This window comes from Vulpes vulpes, chromosome 3 (assembly GCF_048418805.1).
Source record: "Vulpes vulpes isolate BD-2025 chromosome 3, VulVul3, whole genome shotgun sequence".
Classification (NCBI taxonomy): domain Eukaryota; kingdom Metazoa; phylum Chordata; class Mammalia; order Carnivora; family Canidae; genus Vulpes; species Vulpes vulpes.
Genome location: NC_132782.1, coordinates 117,697,642 through 117,720,848, shown reverse-complemented (window position 1 = coordinate 117,720,848; position 23,207 = coordinate 117,697,642). Strand labels below are relative to the sequence as shown.

The 23,207-nt window shown below is 41.7% G+C and overlaps 2 protein-coding genes across 22 annotated transcripts in view; both read right to left on the bottom strand.

Moving 5' to 3' along the window:
* The window catches only part of WDR47 (WD repeat domain 47), a 119,791-nt gene that overhangs the window by 65,405 nt on the left and 31,179 nt on the right, over positions 1–23,207 (bottom strand). For 3 of the 21 annotated variants that reach the window (XM_072754429.1, XM_072754423.1, XM_072754434.1), the window contains exon 1: positions 2,449–2,609. The exons of 1 other annotated variant lie outside the window; for it this stretch is intronic. The gene's annotated coding sequence lies outside the window, so the exon portion shown is untranslated. Of the gene's footprint in view, positions 1–2,448; positions 2,864–3,476; positions 3,603–6,892; positions 7,085–7,182; positions 7,246–21,233; positions 21,329–23,207 lie in introns of those variants that run through there. 17 more of the 21 variants (XM_072754421.1, XM_072754432.1, XM_072754424.1 and 14 more) reach the window with 13 other exon arrangements.
* TAF13 (TATA-box binding protein associated factor 13) lies at positions 12,253–21,334 on the bottom strand. The gene is made up of 4 exons (XM_025996356.2): positions 21,238–21,334; positions 19,906–19,984; positions 15,687–15,784; positions 12,253–13,594 (listed from the first exon to the last, which is right to left on the bottom strand). Exons 1-4 carry the CDS (start codon positions 21,262–21,264, stop codon positions 13,424–13,426), a joined length of 375 nt encoding a protein of 124 aa, XP_025852141.1. The 5' UTR covers positions 21,265–21,334; the 3' UTR covers positions 12,253–13,423.

The window sequence follows — 23,207 nt, the reverse complement described above, 5'->3', positions numbered from 1 at the left end:
AACAGCATTTTTTTATCCAACTTTTCAAGTGAAATTGATGAACATTCCTTAAGTGAGTGCCATATTAGGTGACCACAGATTTATCGCTAGGCACACTGCAGCTTATCTGTAACAAATACTATTTGAAAAGCATAGATAAAAGGGAATAAATGATTTATTGATTATTCAAGAAGCAATGATCCGTAATGAGGATTTCTTTTTAAGATTTTATTTATTTATTCATGGAGACAGAAAGAAAGAGAGAGAGAGAGAGAGAGAGAGGTAGAGGTAGAGGGAGAAGCAGGCTCTATCCAGGGAGCCTGATGAGGGATTCGATCCCGGGACTCCAGGATCACACCCTGGGTGAAAGGCAGGCGCTAAACCGCTGAGCTACCCAGTGTTCCCTGAGGATTGCTTAATACCAAATGAATCTCAAGTCAGAGTGTCCACCGCCTTATATTCTAAATTTGAGAACATCTTATTGAAAGCAGGAAAGCAATCACTGCACACATATGGAAGGAAACACCCTTTTTCCATGTCACCATGGTCATAAAAGAACTTGCATCAAAGAGTAAGGATGCACTTTAACAGCTCCTGTGAGCCCTGTAAAGTCATTGTAAGAAAAAAGTCCTGGACCTCAAAATGCTAAATGGATCATGCAGAGGATTTTAATTATCCTTGCCAATGTTCCACTTTATTAAAAGATAATCAACAGATGCCTTAAATTTTCTCCAAAGGGCTTTCAAACAGATTGTTTTGTTCAACCTAAGGAAGGGCCCATTCCAGACTAAAATAATAGGTATTATCCCCATTTTACCTATCTAGATATTGGACTCAACAGTAGGATAAGTAGTCTTCAATAGCAAAGTATATTGTAATCAATAGCAAAATGAAACTTAAATCCAGGCAATCTGATTTCCAGCTTACTGATCTACAAAGGAAAACTGCATCTTTTCATACGTATTTTGAAGTGTTTCTTAAACTAGTATATATCAACCATATCACATGCTGTCCATTCAGTAACTGATAAACTCAATTATACAAAGAGAAAAAGAGGCTGAACACAATTACGTAACTAGGAACTTAGGATAATACCCTTTTTCTTTTACGATATTTTCCTAATACTGGCCCTTAAGAGAGAGAGAGAAAAAAAAGAATTAGGAAGTAGGAGGGAGAGATAAACACGTTAAAATCTTTTTACAAAAAAAAAAAAACTATGTATTTATAATTATAAAAACTATAATATTTATAATCTAAGTTTGAGTGTTGGGTTTTTTACTAGACAATATACTATTAGTGGTTTAATTGCTATTCTTTTCCCTTATTATATAATAATTTTTCTTTGCTGTGTGGAAGCAATCTACCCTCTAAAACCTAAGGTAAAATTGTTCATTACATCTTCATCCTAAATGAAATCTCGAGAATATGCCATATAAAGGAAAATGGGCTCTTAGGCGTTTCTCCTTTCTAGTAAAATTTCAATGCAACTCATGCCAATACTGGAGACAAAAAAAAAAATCTACTTGAATTTACTGTGAAAAAAGATTTGTAGCATATTTAAAGCCTACATATTAATTTCTGTGCCATTAACTTCTTGATGTATCCTATGAAGTCTACAACAAAGGGAGGGAAATAAGTGTTAGATCACAACCTATGAATCTGGGTGGAACAAAGACTTCTCCTTTCATTATGCAGAGAACCAAGTTGCCAAAAACGCTCGGCTCAGCTACCATGCGCGGTTACTGACTGCACGTCTGGGCATAGAGAAGAAAAACATCAGCCCCAGGTCAAGAGCTGCCCCCGCCTACTCCTGCCCTAGCCCCTTTAGCCCAAGGCCTCGCCGCAGGGCTTGACCCCGACCTTTCTCCCCAGTGCGCGGGACCCGCTGAGCCCTAAGAGTTCCGCAGCTCCCGCGTCTCCTACGCAGGCGCCCCCCGCCCCAGCGGAGCCCCGTCCCCATCCCAGGCAGCCCCCGCCCCGACCCCCGCCCGGACCCCCGGCGGCTGCTCCCACGGCCACTGACGTAAGATCAGGCCGAAACCCGGCGCGCCGAGCTGCCCCACAGCTTCGTCCCCTCCTCGCGGCCCAGGCGTGCCCAGACGCCCCTCGGTGGTCCCACGGCCCGGCAGCGGGGCGAGCACGGAAGGCTCGGAGCGCCAGCCCCTCCCGCTCGGCAGCGGCCACAGGGCACCCAGCCTGCGTCCGCCCGCCGCTCCCCGCCGCCGCCGCCCGCCGCCGCCCGCTCCCGGGTCGCCGCCCCCCGCCCCGGGTCGCCGCCCCCCCCGCTCCCCCGCCGACGGCGCCAGCGCGAGGGGCGTCGCTCTGCCCCCGAGCCGGGCCGGCCGAGACGGGAAGGTGGGGTCCAGGGGCGGCGGCCTCCGAACAGGGGCCGGCAGCTTCCAGGGCCGCCTCCGGCGGCGGGGCCTCACCCACGACCCCGGCCCCCAGGCAGGCGGCACCCGAGCCTACCCGAAACCCTTCTCCCCGCCGCGCACGCCGCCCTGCGGGCCGAGGGCGGCCGGAGTCGGAGCCCAGGTGGTGACAGGTGGCGACCGGTGACCATGGCAACCCGAGCTGCGGCGCGGCCGACCCCGCCTCCGCCTCCGGGAGTCACTCACCTGAGGGCTCCCGGACGGGGCCCCGGCACGGCCGACTCTGGGCTGCAGCTGGAGCGCGAGGGCGGAGGTCTGGGCCCCGGCTGGCGTCGGCGCTCCCCGCTCCGCCCGCGCGTCACTCCATCGGTCGGCCCGGCCTGCTCCGCGCCCGCCCCTCCCGAAGGGCCGCTCGGCTCAGCCCGGCGGACTGCGGTTGTCAAGCGGCCGAGCCGAGCTCAGTCCCGAGCTGCAGCCAATCACCGCGCTCCGCCGAGGCGCCTCAGGACCCCGCCGAGGGGCGGCCAGCCAGGTGCCTGAGCCGAAGGGCGAGCCTGCCGGGCGGGCGCCAGCTTGAGAGGCGGGGAGCGGCCCAGGCGGCCGGGCCTGCCACCGAGGACCCGCGGCCCCCCGAGGGTCGGCCTGCCGATTGGCCGGGAGACGGCGGCCGGGGCGCGGCCGGGGCTCCGCGTCCCGAAATAGCGCAGGGGGCGCTGTCGCCGCCTCGGAACCGAGGAGTCGTCTGCGCATTAGTGTCGACTCAATATTCCTCCCGACAATTTATTAATAAAGGCTAATGGAATAACTTGGGCCTCCTTCCCCTCTGTCTCCGCTTTGGCAGGCCCCACTTCCTCCCTGAAAACTCCAGCAGCTTTATTTGCCCTATTCTTGATTTTTCCTTTTGGGATGCTGACATGCCTTCGAGCACTTTCCGGTTACTTAACACTTAACCGGACTCGCAGGTTTGTTTTTTTATTACCCTTCTTGGTGTGGGCTCCTTGACAACTCACTTTCCTCCCCCACTGGTGCAGTAGTAATTCTACAAATATACGTGATGCTTCACCGAGCTGAATTGAGCTTTCAGTGGGTGTAACCATGTAGAAGAGCTAATAAAGTGATACAAACCTGTAAGAGCCTTGTCCTCATAGAGGCCCAACGCCAAGAGTGAGCTCTCCCGAAGCTCACTCGGGAAAAGAGAGTGGTGATAATAAACATCAAAAACATTTCTGAACAGGAAGGATTTAATCCAACCTAAGATAAAAGAAGCGATTGTGTGAGGGAACGGTTCTAAGAAAAATATTTACAGGAGGCCTGGGTGGCTCAGCGGTTGAGCACCTGCCTTTGGCTCAAGGCGTGATCCCGGATTCCCGGGTTGGGACCCACATCAGGCTCCCTATATGCAGCCTGCTTCTCCCTCTGCCTGGGTCTCTGCCTCTCTGTGTATGTCTCTCATAAATACATAAAATCTTTTAAAAAATTTTCACAAATTCAGGGAAAACAGTTTATGCACAATTTGGATTGCCTAGTCCTGATTAACTCATAGAAGAAAGCCTTCATTCAGGACTTTCTCACTAAGTAGTGACAGGCAAATAAATATAAACACAAGTTAATGTCATCCAGGGTCTTGATATTAAAAAAACAAGACAAAATTTTACAGAATGTTTAAATTGAAAAAGTGGTCAGATATATTCCAGAAATGCCAGTATAGTTTTTGCCAGTATAATTCATCTGAGAATCTGCTTCTTGATTCTTTAAGACTGTATTTATTTATTTGAGAAAGAGACAGACAGAGAGAGAGAGAGAGAGAGAGAGAAGTGGCAGGGGTTAAGGGGCAGAGGGAGAAGCAGACTCCCTGTGGAGCAGGAAGCCAGATGTGGGCCTGGATCTCAGGACCCTGAGATCAAGGCCTGAGCCAAAGGCAGATGAGTTAACCCACTTAGCCACCCAGGTACCCCACTTCTTGATCTTAATTCTCAAACAGTACCAGTTGCAAGAACCAAGCATTATTTATTTAAATTTTCAACTAGCTCTACAAAGGGTTATTAATCAGGGACAATCTGACAAACATTTGACACCTATTAAGGGCAGGGCACTACACAAAAGGAAGAACCTGATCTGTTACTAGACTTGTTTGGGCATTCATATTAAGCATAACATGAAATGCTTTGCCTATGTTCTCACTTAAGCCTCACAATCTCCCTTAAGATGCCTGTTAACTATTCCCATTTTAGAAATTAAGGAAAATAATTTGCCGAAGGTCAAACAGCTGATCTGTAGGGGAGCCAAGATTTTAACCATTATGATTCTTAAACCCTTCTTTTTGGACTCTACTTCAGTGTATCAACTGGAATTTTTAGTTTAAAAAAGTGACCTTATTCTGACAAGGTAGAGAGGATAAGAGGTCTAATTCATGTTTATCCCCCCCCCCCATATCCTGTGATATAGGGTTATGTGGATCTAAATTTTCAACAAGTAGTCATCAGAACTGTTAGAAGCAAATGTGTAACCATTATATTTCCAGAAAAAGGGAATGGGGGATAGAAAGGAACCAGACACTGAAATACAAGACATCTGGTATGTCTTATCACTTGTTCAGTGATAAATGCATTGACTATATATTCGCTTCCTAATGTAACATCAAGTTTTACACTACAACCTTAATAGCTGTTTGACTACAGTATCACCTTTCCTTCTACACTCAGCCACACTGGTTAAGATTAGATCTTCTTGTCTTTCACTCTAGTTGCTGCAAAGCAGCAAATTGTTCAGAAAGGACAAGGCTTTCTTAGTTGAAGGACTGTCCTTAGATTCCGAGGTACTGCCTCAATCATTCACCAAATACATATCCAGTGCCTACTCTGGATCAGGAACTAGGTTAGGCATCATTTGAAAATGCAGGTTCTAACTTGTGGAAATGATTCATGGTACCTTGTGACTTAAATGCCTATTGGCTAAGGTGGACCCCTTTTAATAAAGATTCTCAAATTTCATTTCTAAAAAGGAAAATAGACATTTCTGGTTTTTTCCAAACAGTGGAAAGGAATCTGAGCACAAGCTTAAATTAAGAAATCTTGCCTCAAGCTGTTCAGGGGAAGTTCAGCAGGTATAGGAGCACTTATTTTAAAAGTTCCATTCTCCTTCTTAGAACACATACACGTAAATACACACACCAAAGAGCTGTGTGCTTTAGAGCCAGGGCACTGCCAGCTCTGGGAGAACAAACAAAATACCATCACTGCTGCTTCTCTTTCAAATAGGCTCAAGGATTATGTAGGTGGAATACCTGGGTCTACCAGCACTTCTTTTTTTTAAGATTTTACTTTTTGGGACGCCCAGGAGCAAGGGGAGGAGCAAAGGAAGAGGGAGAAGCAGACTCCCTGCTGAGCAAGGAGCCTACTAGGAGCTCCATCCCAGGACCCTGGGATCACGACCTGATCCAAAGGCATACACTTAACTGACTGCCACCCAGGCACCCAAGATGTGCTTTTTTATATTAAATATCCTGGATGTTATATTGAAAACAAAAATAAAAATTTGAAAATATTTTGTTTTGCCACAAAAAAGTTATCCTACCTTAATGAAGTCATTGACATACGTCAAAATCCATAAAAGGGGAAACTATAGGTTAATAAATATTAATAAAACATCAATCACATGAAGCAGCATAATTTGGAATGGCTGTTTTAGGATAAGGTTAATACCTTACTAGTGAGAATCTTGAAACTATTTAGTAGAACTTGCTAGAAAGGGAGATGCCTGGGTGGCTCAGTGGTTGAGCGTCTGCCTTCAGCTCAGGGCATGATCCTGGAGTTCCGGGATCGAGTCCCACATGGGGCTCCCTGCATGGAGCCATTTTCTCCCTCTGGCTGTGTCTCTGTTTTTCTCTCTTGTGTTTCTCATGAACAAATAAAATCTTAAGAAAAAAAAAAAAAAGAACTTGCTAGAAAGATAAAACACGAGATTCATGAAAATGAGTCTAGGTAGGTATCATGCCCCCAAAATACTTACAAAAATCCTATTTCAGAGAAATTAAGTACAGTATTAGCATCTCTTTTAGAATTTGGTAACTAAATAGGCTCTTTCCTACTAAATTTACAGTTATTTATCTAAAATTGCCACACAGGGGTGCCTGCTTGGCTCAGTTGGTTGAGCATCTGACTCTTGATTTCTGTTCAGGTCCTGATCTCAGGGTTGTGGGATCGAGCACCCAGTCAGGCCTGTGCTCAGCACACAGCAGGGAAATTGCCTAAAGATTCTCTCCCTCTCCCTCTCCCCACCCACCCCACATGTGCCCACTTTCTTTCTCTTATATAAATAAATAAATCTTAAAAAAAAATAAATAGCCACACAAAAGCACATGACAAAATGTTTTATGTTTTACCATTTGTTCTTCCTATCCTAAAAGAATACACCCAAGTTCAAAGTAGTTTACCCGGCTTTCTGTGTAAGTACAATAAAGTGAGCATGTGAACCGAAGTCTCAATGCTACAAATTACACATGAATTAGGATTTTGTACAAAAGTTCAGATTGAAACTCTTACTGGTAACATATAAGAAATTTGCTCATGGGGTGCCTGGGTGGCTTAGCCAGTTAAGCGTCTGCCTTCAGATTAGGTCATGATCCCAAGGTCCTGGGATTGACCCCTGCTTTGGGCTCCTCGCTGAGCACGGAGCCTGCTTCTCCCTCTCCCTCTGCCTGCCGCTCCCCTTGCTTGTGTGGTTGTGTGCTCTCTCTGTAAAATAAATAAATTAAATAAATAAATAAATAAATAAATAAATAAATAAATAAATAAAATCTATAAAAAAGAAAGAAATTTGCTCCTTACTTTACCTCTATAACTTTAGAGTTCTACTCATCCAGATACCATACAGCCAACTCGTATCTGTGCTATGCCTCAAATAAAATAGGTGCTTAATAAGTACTTGCTGATATATCAATATGTTTTCTGTGATCCTATCCTATAATATAACAGTCTAGGTCATATAATCATTTACTAAGATCTAGGAAAAACAGCAGTCTATAGCACATTTAACACCTTGCTCGCTGGTCATCCACCTCTCAGTCTCTGTGTTAAGGAGGTAAACATAGGGACCCTAAGAAAATCAGGTATAGAGAATCGGGAATGTTCTGGAATACAGGCAGAGTGCTTAAAAAGTTATTTTTAAAGGGCACCTGGGTGGCTCAGTCAGCTAAGTGTCTCCCTTTGGCTCAGGTCATGATCTTGGTATTCTGGGGTCAAGCCCTGTGTCAGGCTCCCTGCTCAGTGGGGAGTCTGCTTCTGCCTCTGCCCCTAGGCCCTGCCTCATGCTCTCTCTTCCTCCCTCCCTCCCTCTCTCTCTCTCTCAAATAAAGACATAATCTTTATTATTTTTTTTATTTTATTTTTATTTTTATTTATTTATGATAGTCACAGAGAGAGAGAGAGAGAGAGAGGCAGAGGGAGAAGCAGGCTCCATGCACCGGGAGCCTGATGTGGGATTCGATCCCGGGTCTCCAGGATCGCGCCCTGGGCCAAAGGCAGGCGCCAAACCACTGCGCCACCCAGGGATCCCCAAGACATAATCTTTAAAAAAAAAAAAAAAAAGTTCATGATTTCCAAGCACAGTGAGAAGTATCAGCTCTTGGTAGCAACTTTGAAGTTTCCCTAAAGATACTGGAAGTAAAATTGCCCTCTTTGAATTAACTCTGAGCTCAACATTTGAATAAGTTAGAGTAGAAGTATACAAGCCACCTGAAAGCCACAAACAGACCAGGCTTGGATGGGTATTGTCACTGAAAATAAAAACTCAAGTCAAGTTTCCAGTGTTAGTAACAAAGGAATCTTGAAGGTTGCTCCTCAGGAAACATGGCGCTCAGCTTCAAGCTCTGGGGGAAGCCATTCTTCCTGTTTCTGTATTAACTTTATCTTTCTCTTACCTGGTGCTCCAAGCAATGCATTCATCTAATTCCCCTCATTCTGATTCACCTTCATATTTATGTTTTGATTTCCCCACATTGTCTGCCTAGGATGAGGAAGAATTTGCTGGTCAAACCCATGCAAGTTTTACCTGTATCTATAAATTGGCATCCATGTTCATACATTGGTTTTACAAGCTTGATTTCGAAGTCCACCCTGAAACATGGATGTGCTCTCCTTTTGCGAGTGAAATCAGTTTCCAAGTCTGCAGTGATGCAAATCAAACCCTGGACTACATATTCACCCAAGTAATGCAACCTCCTGAGGCATCTTGGGAAGTGGCCAAGCGACTCTCCAGACACCACTTCTTTCGACTGATGAGAAGCCAAGTGAGCTATTGCCCCACTTAAAAATTTCTACACTGAGAATATTACAGCTTTTAAGAAAATCAGTTTAAATACAGTAAAACCAATTTCAAGAGAATCATAAATTAGATGTTCTGCTTGAGCATCAAATAAACATGCTAGCCAAAAAAGGAAAGTATGATTTTTTAAAGAGAGAGCCTCACTTAAACAAGTGGGGGAGGAAGAGGTATTAGAGATTAACAGAAATTTAGACCTACCCAATGCAATGGGTAAACAAACAGCAATGGGTGACACCTTGTTTAGATTCTATTGCAAACAGATGGTAGGAGGTAGAACAAGAGCCCCTCCCGAACACTTTGACATCCTAACCCTCAGAACCTGTGAATATGTTATTTTACATGGTAAGAGACTTTGCTGGTATGATTAAGTTATTAAGGCTTTTAAAATGGGGAGGTTATTCTGGGTTATCCAGATGGGTCCAATATAATTGCATGGATCCTTAGAAGCAGAGAACTTTTCCCAGCAGTGGTCAGAGAGATAGGACTATGGAAGGAAGATGGAACATTGCTAACTTGAAAGACAGAAGGGGACTAAGAGCCAAAGAATTCAGGCTCTGGGTGCCAGAAAAGGCAAGTAAACAGGTTCTCTCCTAGAACATCCAGAAAGGAATGCAGTAGCTTGATTTAAGCCCCAGTGAGGCCTATGTCAAACTTCTGACCTAAAGAACTGGTAAGATAATGACTTAGTGTAGTTTTAAGTCACTAAATTTACAGTAATCTGTTATAGAAACCATAGAGGGATCCCTGGGTGGCGCAGCGGTTTGGCGCCTGCCTTTGGCCCAGGGCGCGATCCTGGAGACCCGGGATCGAATCCCACGTCGGGCTCCCGGTGCATGGAGCCTGCTTCTCCCTCTGCCTGTGTCTCTGCCTCTCTCTCTCTCTCTCTGTGACTATCATAAATAAATAAAAAAAAAATTAAAAAAAAAAAAAAAAAGAAACCATAGAAAACAAACTCCAAAAGATATTTTGAGACAAATTAGATTTAAACAGAGATGGGATATTATTAAATCGAGTATTGGGGAATTAATGTTAATTTTTGTTAAGGTATGATAATAGTATTTTGGCTATCTTTTAAAACTTTTTGTTAGAGATGACATACAGAAGAATTTATAGTTGAAATGATACAATGAAAGCTGTGACTGGCCTTATAATACCTCCCTTCTTCCCGAAAAGGTGGGGGAATAGATATTAAAATTGGCAAAGGTTAATTGTTGAAGACAAGGGCTCACAATACTATTCTATTGTTGTGTATACTTGAAATTTTTCATAGTAAGTTTTTTTTTTAAGTGACTTGACTCCAGAAAAAGCACCTGAACACTACAAATCAGCACTGACCCAAATAGTTTTCTGTGATGATGAAAATGTTCTGCATCTGCACTGTTCAATGCTGCAGCCACTAGGCATGGGCCTCATGAGCACTTGAAATACAGCTAGTACAACTGAGGAATTGAAGGTTTCATTTTATTTAATTTGAATGAAGTAAATTTAGTATATTTAGTCCCATGTGGCTAGTGGCTACCATATTACAGTGTAGCTCTAGACATTAGAAGGGAGCCATATTACCTTACTATTAGAATTCAAGTAAGTAGGGGAGGCTAGGTGGCTCAGTCAGTTAAGTTTCTGCCTTCGGGTCAGGTCATGATCCCAGGGTCCTGGGATGGAGTTCTGCATCCAACACCCTGCTCAGTGGGGAGTCTGCTTCTCCCTCTCTCTCTGCCTCTCGCCCAGCTCGTGCGCTTGCGTGCTCTCTCTCTCAAATGAATAATCTTTAAAAAAAAAAAAGTTTAGAATTCAAATAAGTTCATGAATCGAGTCAATGCACATGTTATTTTTGTTTGCCCAGCCTATCTTTCCCTTTCTCACTAATAATACTCAGCTCTTACCTACTACCCTCAATCCTGGGGATTTTCTGTATTGGTAAGTGAAGTAACTCCCTGGATCAGTTTTATGGATGGAAACCCTAGAACTGCTATCACGTTCGCTTGACACAGAGGTTCTTGAGAGAGTAAAACCAAAATTTGGATAAAGATGGACACAGTCTTGATCCTCAAGTTTTGGGTTTTGGGTTTCTTTTTTTTTTTTAGTTTTTACTTATTTATTCATGAGAGACACACATAGAGAGAGGCAGAGACATGGATAGAGGGAGAAGCAGGCTCCATGCAAGAAGCCCGATGTGGGACTCAATCCCAGGATCCCAGGATCATGCCCTGAGCCAAAGGCAGACGCTCAACCGCTGAGCCACCCAGGCATCCCAATCCTCAAGTTCTTAAATCCAGTCAACTCTGGGGAATCAACTTCATCCCCACTTTCCCTTGTTTCAGTTGGATAAACCAATAAATTCCTCTCTTCTGCTTATGCTATTTTTTTAACATTTTTTTTAAATTTTTATTTATTTATGATAGTCAAAGAGAGAGAGAGAGAGAGGCAGAGACACAGGCAGAGGGAGAAGCAGGCCCATGCACCGGGAGCCCGATGTGGGATTCGATCCTGGGTCTCCAGGATCGCGCCCTGGGCCAAAGGCAGGCGCCAAACCGCTGCGCCACCCAGGGATCCCTGCTTATGCTATTTTTAAGTCAAGTTCTATCACTTGCAATCTACAAGGTCCCATAAAAAACTTATGTGCCAGTGTGACTGGCGAAATAGTAAGGTTAATTGCACTGCTGTAGACTAAATTATAACCCCCTAAAATCTGTTATGTTTAAGCCCCTAACCCTCCCCTTCCACCTGACTATATTGGAGATAGGGCTTTTAAGGAGGCTATTAAGGTTAAATGATGTCGTAAGGGTGGAACCCTGATTTGACAGAACTGGTAACCTTATAAAAAGAGGAAGAAACAACAGAGCGCTCTCAGACAAATACAGACACAGTGAGAAGGCAGCTCTCTGTAAGCTACCAGGAAGAGCCTTCATTGAATCCCAACCATGGTGGCATTCTAATCTTAGACTTCCAGCCTCTAGAACTGTGAGAAAGTAAATTTCTGTTGTTTCAGCTGCCCAGTCTATGATATAATAGCAGCCCTAGCTAACTAAGACAAGTACCAGTATAGCTTCCCTAGTGCTAGTTTTTTTTTTTTGTTTTTTGTTTTTTGTTTTACGATTTTATTTATTTATTCATGAGAGACACAGAGAGAGAGGCAGAGACACAGGCAGAGGGAGAAGCAGGTTCCATGCAGGGAGCCCAACATGGGACTCGATCCCGGGTCTCCAGGATCAGGCCTTGGGCTGAAGGCAGCGCTAAACTGCTGAGCCACCCGGGCTGCCCACTAGCTAGTGCCAGTTCCTTCTTCAGGGTGAAGTATACCCTGATCAACAAAAAGTGATATACTGAGATCTTATTATTCTACTCGCACTCTTGATTTCAGCTTAGATTGGAGTAGCTTTTCAATTGGATTTTCCTTTTTTTGTTTTTTAAAAGTAGGCTCCATGTCTAATATGGGGCTTGAACTCATGACCCTGAGACTGAGAGTCACATGCTCTACTGACTGTGCCAGCCAGGAACCCCAGTTTTTGCTTTTTTAAATAACACAAAGATCAGCCCAGTTATCTTGAATCCCATTATCAATTCAGAAGGACTACAAGAATAATATAGAAAAAACGTTTTTTAATGAAATTAAGCAGCCAAAATTATATTACTAGTAATGGGGAGAAAAAGCTGATAAATCACAAATTCAATTATAAACCTAATTTTTCATTTTATTCCTTGTATCAACAGGTTAAGAAAGTGAAATTCTACATACTGATTTATGTTTATAAGCAGCACACAAAACATTATTTCACAGAGAAATATTCAGTAATCCCCTCAATTGCAGTTTTCTTATTTTAATCTAAATGCAATAATTTAATAAGCTTAACACACACAAAAACGGTATATCCTGAACTACAAAAGTGGTTTCCATAGCCATATATGATTTTAGTCAAGTACACGTTTCCACAATGAACAAGTACTAACAAACATGGTAATAAAACACTATCTCAAATGCTTATCCTGTCATCAGCTTTTTAAGCAACACCATTTCTACTACTGAAAGTATTTATTTTCAAAAGTTTTAATCTGACCTAGGAAAATGAGTTCTCTTAAAACTTGACAACTAGTTCATTATTAAGTCCAAACGGTTTTAAATCAAAGCCTTCCAATACGGAAGAATTCACATGAAACTTTTCATTTAAAAAAACAAACAAAAAAATCATTCTTGTAATCTAAAGAATATTAAAAAACAAATATCTTAAGACCGACAAACATTCCTCCAAAACACTATTATTTTCTTGTATTATCTTCTCCTTTAAAAAAAATGCAAACCAGTTCACTCTTTTAATAATTTCTTAGACTTCTGTAGTCTAAAAACTTTAGAATACATGAAACATCTTAGCAATCATAATCAAAGGTGCCCTTTAGATTTCATATATTAAACAGCTATTGTATAGCCTACAAAGGCACAAATACACTCAACACATAAATACTACTTCATCATTTAGATGGTCAAAGTCAGAAGGAACTGCATGGTTTGCAAGGTATTTCAACTTACATGTAGTCATTAAAACCCAACAAGTAATTCAAGTATAGTCATATAAGGGCAGGCAATTCAAGGCTCAAATTTCACTCTAAAATTGAAGATCTGAAAATAAAAGCTGAAAACTTTGTTTCTCCATCTTGCATATACATGGATAGATACTGGGACCTTACTGTGGAAAATATACAGTTATTATACACGGTTTCCCCAGAAAATAATGAAGCTTCAGAAAATACAGAAAATGTCAAGACCCATAATTTGCTTCATCAAAAGCTTTTCTAGCTCGTTTCAATTCTTCATTCATAGTAAGCAAGTCTTTAACCCTAGCAAACTTCCTTGGGTCCTTTCGAATCAAGAAGACGATATCTTCAACTTGTACCCGACCTTGTCTTCCAATTGACATTGCCTTGTGAGTCTATTACAAAGAAATAAATTAACTTAAAACAAATCTAGTATTTTACTCTCTTAATTTCCAATTATTTAATATTGGTGAACCTGAAGATTTTCTCTTCTAATTTTTATAGCTATTCATTTGTAAATTGTCTTTCTATTCATGTCCTTTATCCACTTTCTACTGTATTACAGCAACATTTCTTTTAATGGTTTATAAACATCTTACAATACTAAGGATATAAAAGCTATCAAATTTATTGATTTCTTTTTTTTAAGATTTTATTTATTTATTCATGAGAGACACAAAGAGAGAGAGAGAGAACAGGCAGAGGGAGAAGCAGGCTCCACACAGGGAACCCAATGCGGGACTCGATCCCGAGTCTCCAGGATCATGCTCTGGGCTGAAGGCAGGCGCTAAACTGCTGAGCCACCCAGGCTGCCCAATTTATTGGTTTCTTTTTGGTTTTTTGTTATTGTTTTATGTTATTTATATAAAATAATTCTGTAAAAAAAAAATAAAAAATAAAATAAAAAAATAAAATAAAAAAATAAAATAATTCTGTAATTTCTTTTTAACTGCACATTTCATTAAAGCTTTCTGTCTCAGTAGCTGATAAATAGTGATAGGTCTTCTCAAATTCAAATAAATCTCATCTCCTATCACATATTTATCCTGTGCAAAAACAAAGGTTCATCATAGCATTATTTCTAATGACTAAAAAAGGGGAAACTAAGTATTTAATAAGGCATTAAATAAAAAAATTTGGGCATATCCAGTCAATATTAAGAAGCCATTAAAAATATTACAGTGTTATGCAATGACCTGGGGGTCAGAGTTCTACTTATCTAATTGAAAAAACAAGCTCTAAGACTAAATATACTATATGATTTCAATTTAATAAAGTTTAAAAATATGTGCAAAAAAATTCAAGAAGGGTAGCCTGGGTGGTTCAGCAATTGAGTGCCTGCCTTCAGCCCAGGGCATGATCCTGGAGACCCGGGATCGAGTCCCACATCGGGCTCCCTGCATGGAGCTTGCTTCTCCCTCTGCCTGTGTCTCTGCCCCTCTCTCTCTCTCTCTCATGAATAAATAAAATCTTTAAAAAAAAAAAAAAAAAAAACAAGAAAATATCCAGCAAAATCTCAGCATAAGTGGTTTCTAGGTGGAAGGATTGCAGATTTCTATTTTCTTTCCTGAACCTTTTAATATCTCCTAAACTTAATATTATTTTTATAAATGGAAAATAATTTTTAAAAATGCATATTCTGGAATATTCACAGGAATTTTACTTCTATTCTGTACTAAGGAAATAATCCTTTTTTTTTTTAAGATTTCATTTATTTATTAGAGAGAGAGAGAGGGGCAGAGACACAGGCAGAGGGAGAAGCAGGCTCCCTGCGGGGAGCCCGATGCAGAAATAATCTATAATATAATACAAGGTAGAAAGTCAAGGAACAAAAAAAAAAGAAATAAAATAAAAATAAAAATATAAATAAATAAATAAAGTCAAGGAACACAACCAAACTCAGTATCCCCATCCCTGTAAGTATATACAAGGAGATGGGAGGACATTTCATGAATATGATCATCCAAAACTACCTATTCAATTAAAAATAATCTGCAAATGATTTATATAAGAGAGATATGGTTAAATATATTAGAAAATAACTTAAATGAATTTTATGTAACTATTAAAATAATTGTGATTAGAATATAAGAAATACATACTATAAAACTCTGAGTAAAATAAATATTTACCATGATTACCACTATGTAAGCATTGTATACATTTAAATACTGGAAGGGGGAAACTTATATTAGATGACAGGATTATGGTTAATATTTTAATATTTTATTCAAGGATCTTAGAATTATGTCCTTAGGAATAAAATTCAGGAGAGGGTAGAATATTGTATGTATACATATACTACATACATCTATGTTTACATATCTATGTATCTTTAATGATAAATAATAACCAGTAAGTTCCACAGAAAGGCACTCAAATGGATAAGCTTATTTCAAGAGGATGGCAAAGTTCTAGTCTTATCTAAAAGCTAGAATTTCAAATCTATTACTCAATTAACTAAGACCAATTACAAAGGAATCTTACCATTTCAGTGATGAACTCTATGACAAGGTCTTCAAGAATATCCACTGACTCAGTATAAGGATTCTGGTCATCCCCAAACCCATACATCATACATCGCACTGTAAAAGAGGTCATTTTTGTTTACCTGAACAATTTTAACAATCTTACTGATACTTTTTTCAAATTAGAAATGGACCAAATTAGAGAAGATACTTGTATAAACGTATACTTACACTGTATTTGTCGTCTTCAAGTATGGACTTTGATGTAAAAGATTTTAACCACATTTCATAACCAACTGTTCCTACCTGTTCTTCCCTAGTAGGAACTTCTGTTCCCTCCCAGTTACCGAGCCCTGACATCAATATTCTTTCCCTAACTTCTATCATCTATTCACTAACAACCCTGGGATACCTTTAAGTAGAAAACTCCATGGCAGTGACAGGATAAGTAGCAATGGCTCAGCCCTTACTGAGAGTGTTCTGTGTGTTTATGGTGCTGGTGGGTGGGAGGGGCATGGAGCATCAGAAAAGAGAAGGCAAAATCCTTTCTAATACTAACACAGGGAAAAAGGACATGAGAGAAAATACTCCAAATACTACTTATATGAAGTACACGGTAATCAAAAGGAGAAAGCAAACTATGTGGAATCTTGACAGTTTACTTCCTAGATCAATGCTCCACTAACAAACTCTTTTCAGGCTTCATCTGAAAGAACCATTAAAAAATGCAAAACAGGGCAGCCCTCGTGGCGCAGAGGTTTGGCGCCACCTGCAGCCTGGGGTGTGATCCTGGGGATCCCGGATCGGATCCGTCCCGCATCGGGCTCCCTGCATGGAGCCTGCTTCTCCCTCTGCCTGTGTCTCTGCCTCTCTCTCTCTCTCTCTGTCTATCTACGAATAAATAAATAAAATCTTTACAAAATAAAAAATAAAAACATAATGCAAAAGAGGAGGAAAAAAAACTAATACAGGGTTAAAAAAAAATGCTAACAGCTATTTACCGGGCATATAGTTTTAAGCCTTTCACATATATAACCCATTTAATCCTCACAACAATCCTTTGAAGTAGATACTATTATTATCCCTATTCTATATAGGTGAGAATATTGAGGCACTGACTGACCTAAGTGACTTGCCCAAGGTTACATAGATAGCAAGAGATGGAACCTACTTTTTTTTTTTTTAAAGATTTTATTTATTTATTCATGAGAGATAAGCAGAGAGGCAGACACAGGCAGAGGGAGAAGCAGCCTCCCCACAAGGAACCCAATGCAAGACTCGATCTCGGGACCCTGGGATCACGCCCTAAGCCAAAGGCAGATGCTCAACCGCTGAGCCACCCAGGAGCCCCTGGAACCTATTTTTGAAAGCAGCTGATCTGGCTCGAGTCTATATTCCTACCCTCTACAGTACTACACTTCTTGGTAGTTTAAGGCAGATGGGATCCATATAGATTCTCATCCTATAGTCTAAACTCCCAGTTAGTCTATGGACATGCTCTGAGAAATCCTTGAGCCCTTCTGAAATTATATGCAAAAATTTTATATGTTATTTGTGTATGTACATTTTTCTGCAAAGAATAATCAACTCTTACTAGATTCTGAAAGGAGTATATAAATGTTAAAGAAAAAAAACCTCTCATATGTTGAAAAGGTTTTGTATCTTGATCTGGGGGTGATTATAAGTATATGTAAATACCTAAAATTCATCAAGCTGTTAGCTTAAGACTAGTACTCTTTTTTAAGTACAGGGGGGAAAAAAAAGGATCTCCTAGAACACTTCAAAGGAAGAAATGAGTACAAGCTGGTCCAACTGAAAGGAGAATGAAGTACACCAGGCCTAGGTCCAGATATAGGGGGTACAAAAATGAACACAAGAGCCAGTATTTTTTTTTCTCTTTTGGATTCTGATGACTTTTTTTCCCTTTTTGGGGGGGGGGTGGATAATTTCAGACTTACTTCAGAGGAGTTGCAAAAATAGTAAAGGGCTTCCAAATACCCTATATCCATCTTCCCCTTAACATCTTACTGAACCACAGACATTTAACAAAACTAAGAAATTAACATTTATAGAAGTACAGAACTTACTCAGATTGCACCAGTTTTTCTTTTTTTTCCTAAAGATTGATTGATTGATTGATTGATTGATTGATTGATTTATGGGGGGGGGGGCAGAGACACAGGAAGAGGGAGAAGCAGGCTCCATGCCAGGAGCCTGACGCAGAACTCGATTCCGGGACTCCAGGATCCTACTCTGAGCCAAAGGCAGGCGCTAAACCGCTGAGCCACCCAGGGATCCCCAGTACCGGTTTTTCAACTAATGTCCTCTTTCTATTTCAGGATCCCACACTATTTAGTTATCATGCCTCCTTACTTTCCATTGATCAGTGACAGTTTCTCAAATTAAGGTCATTTTTCATGACTTTGACCCTTCGGAAGAATTCTGGTTAGTGATCGTGTAGAATGTTCTCCAATTTGAGTTTCTCTGGTGTTTTCTCATGATTAGACTGTGGTTACTCATTACTAGAAAGGGTACCATACAGGTGAGGTGCCCTCTTAATGCATCATATTGGAGGTACATGATGTTATACATTACTGGTGATGTTGACTTTGATCATCAGCTAATACTTTAGACATTACTTGTCTGCCAGGATTCTCCATTGCAAGCTTACTATTTTTCCTTAAATATTTGAGGAAGATACTTTGTCATTAACATTTTGATGAGCATAATTCACCAGTATATATGTTAACTGCATTTGGTTAAAGGGTTTGTAAAGACACAAACAAATACCAGTGAATGATTTGAAACTTTGTGTTATAAAGTAGCAATTAAAAAAAAACAACAAAAAAACAAAGTTTCAGATAACAGATCTCAGCCAATAAATTATACAAGATTAAAGTAAGACAAGGAGAAGGCTGTGAATATTCCAAACTCTTATCATCACAAAAATAAAACAAGCCAAGCAGAACAAACATTTCTGCTAAGAAGTGACAATGCAAACATCAGTCTGGGATGCTCTGCCGTGGAAATCCCCTTCTTATGCTGATACAAGAAATAAAAACAGAATAAAGAGTATCAAAGATGGATTAAGGAGTGGTCAGCTTTAGGTGAGACATTGAGATATGGAGGATTTGAGTCATTAAAAAAATATAAATATATACCGACTGCAGTTTCAAGAGCATTTGGGAATCATTCAGTCCGACCCAGCATAAATAAACCATATATTCATGTGCTGCCTCCTTGGTCACTACTCAGCCATAACTACATGTAAAAGACACAGGATGGAGAGCACATTCTCACAGTGCCTTTCAGGGACTAGCTTTGACTGTCACTAGGAACAGCAGCTCTCCCTCTTGCTGCTGCCAAAAAGAGTCAAGCCTATCTATTGAGGGAATACACTAGAGAACCAATACATTACAACCTCTATGCCACTGTAATGTCTTACACTACTCATCACCTTTCTGTCTGTCCAATGCTTTAGTCCGAAGGCCCAACTTAATTCCTACCATCAGCACCTGTTCCAGGATCCATCATAACCTTAGACTTGAAGTCAAGGAGTTCTGCTGCAATAGTAAGGGACACAAAAAGTAACAGAGGTATGTTTTTCGGCCCTGAACTGAAACACTGATCACAGGGATCCCTGGGTGGCGCAGCGGTTTAGCGCCTGCCTTTGGCCCAGGGCGCGATCCTGGAGACCCGGGATCGAATCCCACGTCGGGCTCCCGGTGCATGGAGCCTGCTTCTCCCTCTTCCTGTGTCTCTGCCTCTCTCTCTCTCTGTGTGTGTGTGTCTCTCATAAATAAATAAAATCTTAAAAAAAAAAAAAACACTGATCACATTTCTTCAATGAGAAAGAAAAAGTGCATATACACGCCCACCCACCTACACACACACAAATTGGGGTTAGGATCACTACTATTTGATTCAGAAGTTAAATACGTTTTATAGGCAAGTCTGAGAATATTGTTCCCACACAGAACATTAATCTACTTTGAATAAACATGTCTAAAAGTTTTTATTGTCGGGATCCCTGGGTGGTTCAGCGGTTTAGCGCCTGCCTTTGGCCCAGGGCATGATCCTGAAGTCCCAGGATCAAGTCCCACATCCGGCTGCCTGCATGGAGCCTGCTTCTACCTCTGCCTCTCTCTGTGTCTCTCATGAATAAATAAGTAAAATCTTAAAAAAAAAAAAAAAAGTTTTTATTGTCTGTAATTGAATCATTGTCAAATATTACTTACATTCTTTAGAAAAAAGTCTCTTCCTTTTACCCTGTCCGCCTTCTGCACCTCCTCCAATCTCTTCATTTTCCTCCTCAAACTATAAATTAAAACGTATATGTGAAATGTCAAGTGCTGCATTTGATTATTAAATAATTAACGTTTAATTTTTTTTTCATTTCTAACACTGATATTGTGCCAGAAAGCCTAGAGCAAGCAGCAAAAAATCATGAAATCTCAGCGTTTTAAGAACCTTAATGACTATCCAGTCCAACTTTCCACTTACGCAGGAATGGCTTCTACGATGTCCCTAACAAATAATCCTACTGCCTCTCCTGGAAGAGTTATAATGACCATACTTTTTTTTTTTTTTAAACCAACTAGTTAGTCTATTACTACAGTTTTTACTATTAAGAATTGGTACTGGGGGGATCCCTGGGTGGCGCAGTGGTTTAGCACCTGCCTTTGGCCCAGGGCGTGATCCTGGAGACCCGGGATCAAATCCCACGTCGGGCTCCCGGTGCATGGAGCCTGCTTCTCCCTCTGTCTGTGTCTCTGCCTCTCTCTCTCTCTATGTGTGACTATCATAAATAATAATTAAAAAAAAAAAAAAAAAAAAAAAGAATTGGTACTGGGATCCCTGGGTGGCGCAGCGGTTTGGCGCCTGCCTTTGGCCCAGGGCGCGATCCTGGAGACCCGGGATCGAATCCCACGTCGGGCTCCCGGTGCATGGAGCCTGCTTCTCCCTCTGCCTGTGTCTCTGCCTCTCTCTCTCTCTCTGTGACTATCATAAATAAATAATTAAAAAAAAATTAAAAAAAAAAAAAGAATTGGTACTGAATCAAAGTAAGCAAACTAGTATTTACTAAGCATCGCTTACACAGGACTAGGAACTTCCCTCCAATAAGCCTGAACCCCATTTTTTTACATGTAAACCAAGGCTCAAAGTTAAGAAACTCGCTCAGAGATAAAAGAGATTTTGAAATCCAGGTTCCCTGATTTTCGGTCCATTATTTTCCCACAACTCTACAGTAAGCACATAGTTTTGTTATCAGCTGCAGTATCGGTTCATAAAGCGCGCTAACAAACAATGAGCTTTGTCCTCGGATGGCTTTCCAGGCGATTCGGAGTGTCCAGCAAACACACACCAAAAGCAAAAGCAAGCAGCCACCGTCCTACTCTTCACGTCCTGCCCCACGTACTAAGAGATGAACCCGAAGGGAAAGGCTAGCTGGGCGTGAAGTCTCCGAACTCTCTCGAGTGGACTGGCTAAGGTGAATCTGAACTCAGGCTCCGCTCCTGTCCCCCAGGGAATGAAGAAACGGGTGGGTGGGAACTGCGGCGGTCACTCACAGCAGGGTCTTCCTCCTCGTCGGCCATGCCGCCGGCCAGCCTAGGAGCGCCGCAGCCTCGCTTGCAGCCGCTTCACTATTTCCTCTGCCTCACTTCCGGTGACGCGCCGGGAGGGGCGGGGCCGAGCCGGGAGGGGCGGGGCCTAGTCGGCCAACCCGCGAGGAGATCGCGCGGAGACTTCACGGCAGGTGCAAGCGGACCGGGGGATGAGCCGCAGGCTCTGTGATCAAGATCACGGATTGATTACGTATTAGGAAAGAAAAGGAAATCGTAGACTGGGCAGTGTGTATGTTGTGGCCCTGAATTGACTTCTACGTATGGAATCACCGCTCCCTGATTCGGGGCTGTGAAGCTACGCATGACTGGGGTGCCAGTGGTCCTTGGGATGCCCGAAGAGTGTGTTTACACAATTTTAACAACCTATAGTTACACTATTATTATTTTTTTAAAGATTTCATTTATTTATTCATGAGAGAGACAGAGGCACAGGCACAGACAGAAGCAGGCTCCATGCAGGCAGCCCGACGTGGGATTCGATCCCGGGTCTCCAGGATCAGGCCCTGGACCGAAGGCAGGCGCCAAACCGCTGCGCCACCCAGGGATCCCTAGTTACACTATTATTAATTGCCAAGCACTACACTGATTATTGGGTATGTTTTCCTTCGCCGCTAGTTTTTAAGAGGAAAACATCACCCCCTTAAACTGAGGATTAAATATTTGTGGGGAATTTTGTGATCAGAACAATGAGGAAAACCACTGGCGTTAGAAGGCTAAAGCTAGGGATATCAAATGTTCTGCAATGCAAGGCATGATGCCACACAAGGAGAAGTTGTCCCACAATATTTCTGAATGCCCTGCTAAACATTCATGCGAATGAAAAACCTATAATTATCTGAGCCTAGAACCTAACTTTGTTTAGATACTAAACATGTCTTATGTTTTTTTTTTAAGATTTTATTTATTTATTCATGAGAGACATAGAGAGAGAGAAGCAGAGACACAGGCAGAGGGAGAAGCAGGCTCCATGCAGGGAGCCCAAGGTGGGATTCGATCCAGGAACTCCAGGATCGTGCCCTGGGCCAAAGGCAGGCGCTAAACTGCTGAGCCACCCAGGGATCCCCTGTCTTAAGCTTTTAACTCACATTTAAGAATGAAACTGTGGGATAACAAATATATATATATATATATATATATATATATATATATATATATATATATATATACTGGTCTCTGCTTCCAGTTCCTGGCACAAAGCTTCTAAAACCCTTGCAATTCCTAAGTGATAAGAGCATAGGAGCATTTTTTATTCTCATGAAGCAATTTAGGGTGGGCAATTTAGGGTGGGCTCCTGGTTGGGGGCTGGTCACTGGAAAGACCAAGCTATGATTGAAAGGTTGGAGTTTTCAGCCCCAGCTCCCATTTTCCAGAGAGAGGACAGAAGCTAGAAATGTAGTTAATGATTGATCATGCTTACAGGAAGCATAAAAATCCCCAAAAATATGGAGTTTGGAGACATTCCAGGTTGGGGAACACATCTACCTATGGAAAGAATTACACACCCCTAACTCCACAGGGACAGAGGCTCTTCACTCAGGACCCTCTCAGACCTCACTCTCATCATCTGGCTGTTCATCTAAATAAATATTTCTCTGAGTTCTGTGAGCTATTCTAGCAAATAAATCCAAGAGGGAGGAAGTCATGGGGACCTTTTGATTTGTAGCCAAGTTGGACAGACATGTGGGTAACCTGGGACCTACTTGTGATTGGCATCTAAAATGGGAGGCAGTTTTGTGGGACTGAGCCCTTAGCCAGTGGGATCTAACACTATGTCCAGGTAGATAGTGTCAGAATTGAATTAGACTGTAGGACACCCAGCTGGTGTCATAGAACTATTTGCTATGGGAAAAGAAACACACCTTTGGTGACCAGAAGTGTCAGAAGTGAAATGTTCTGTGTGAAAGTAAGGAATA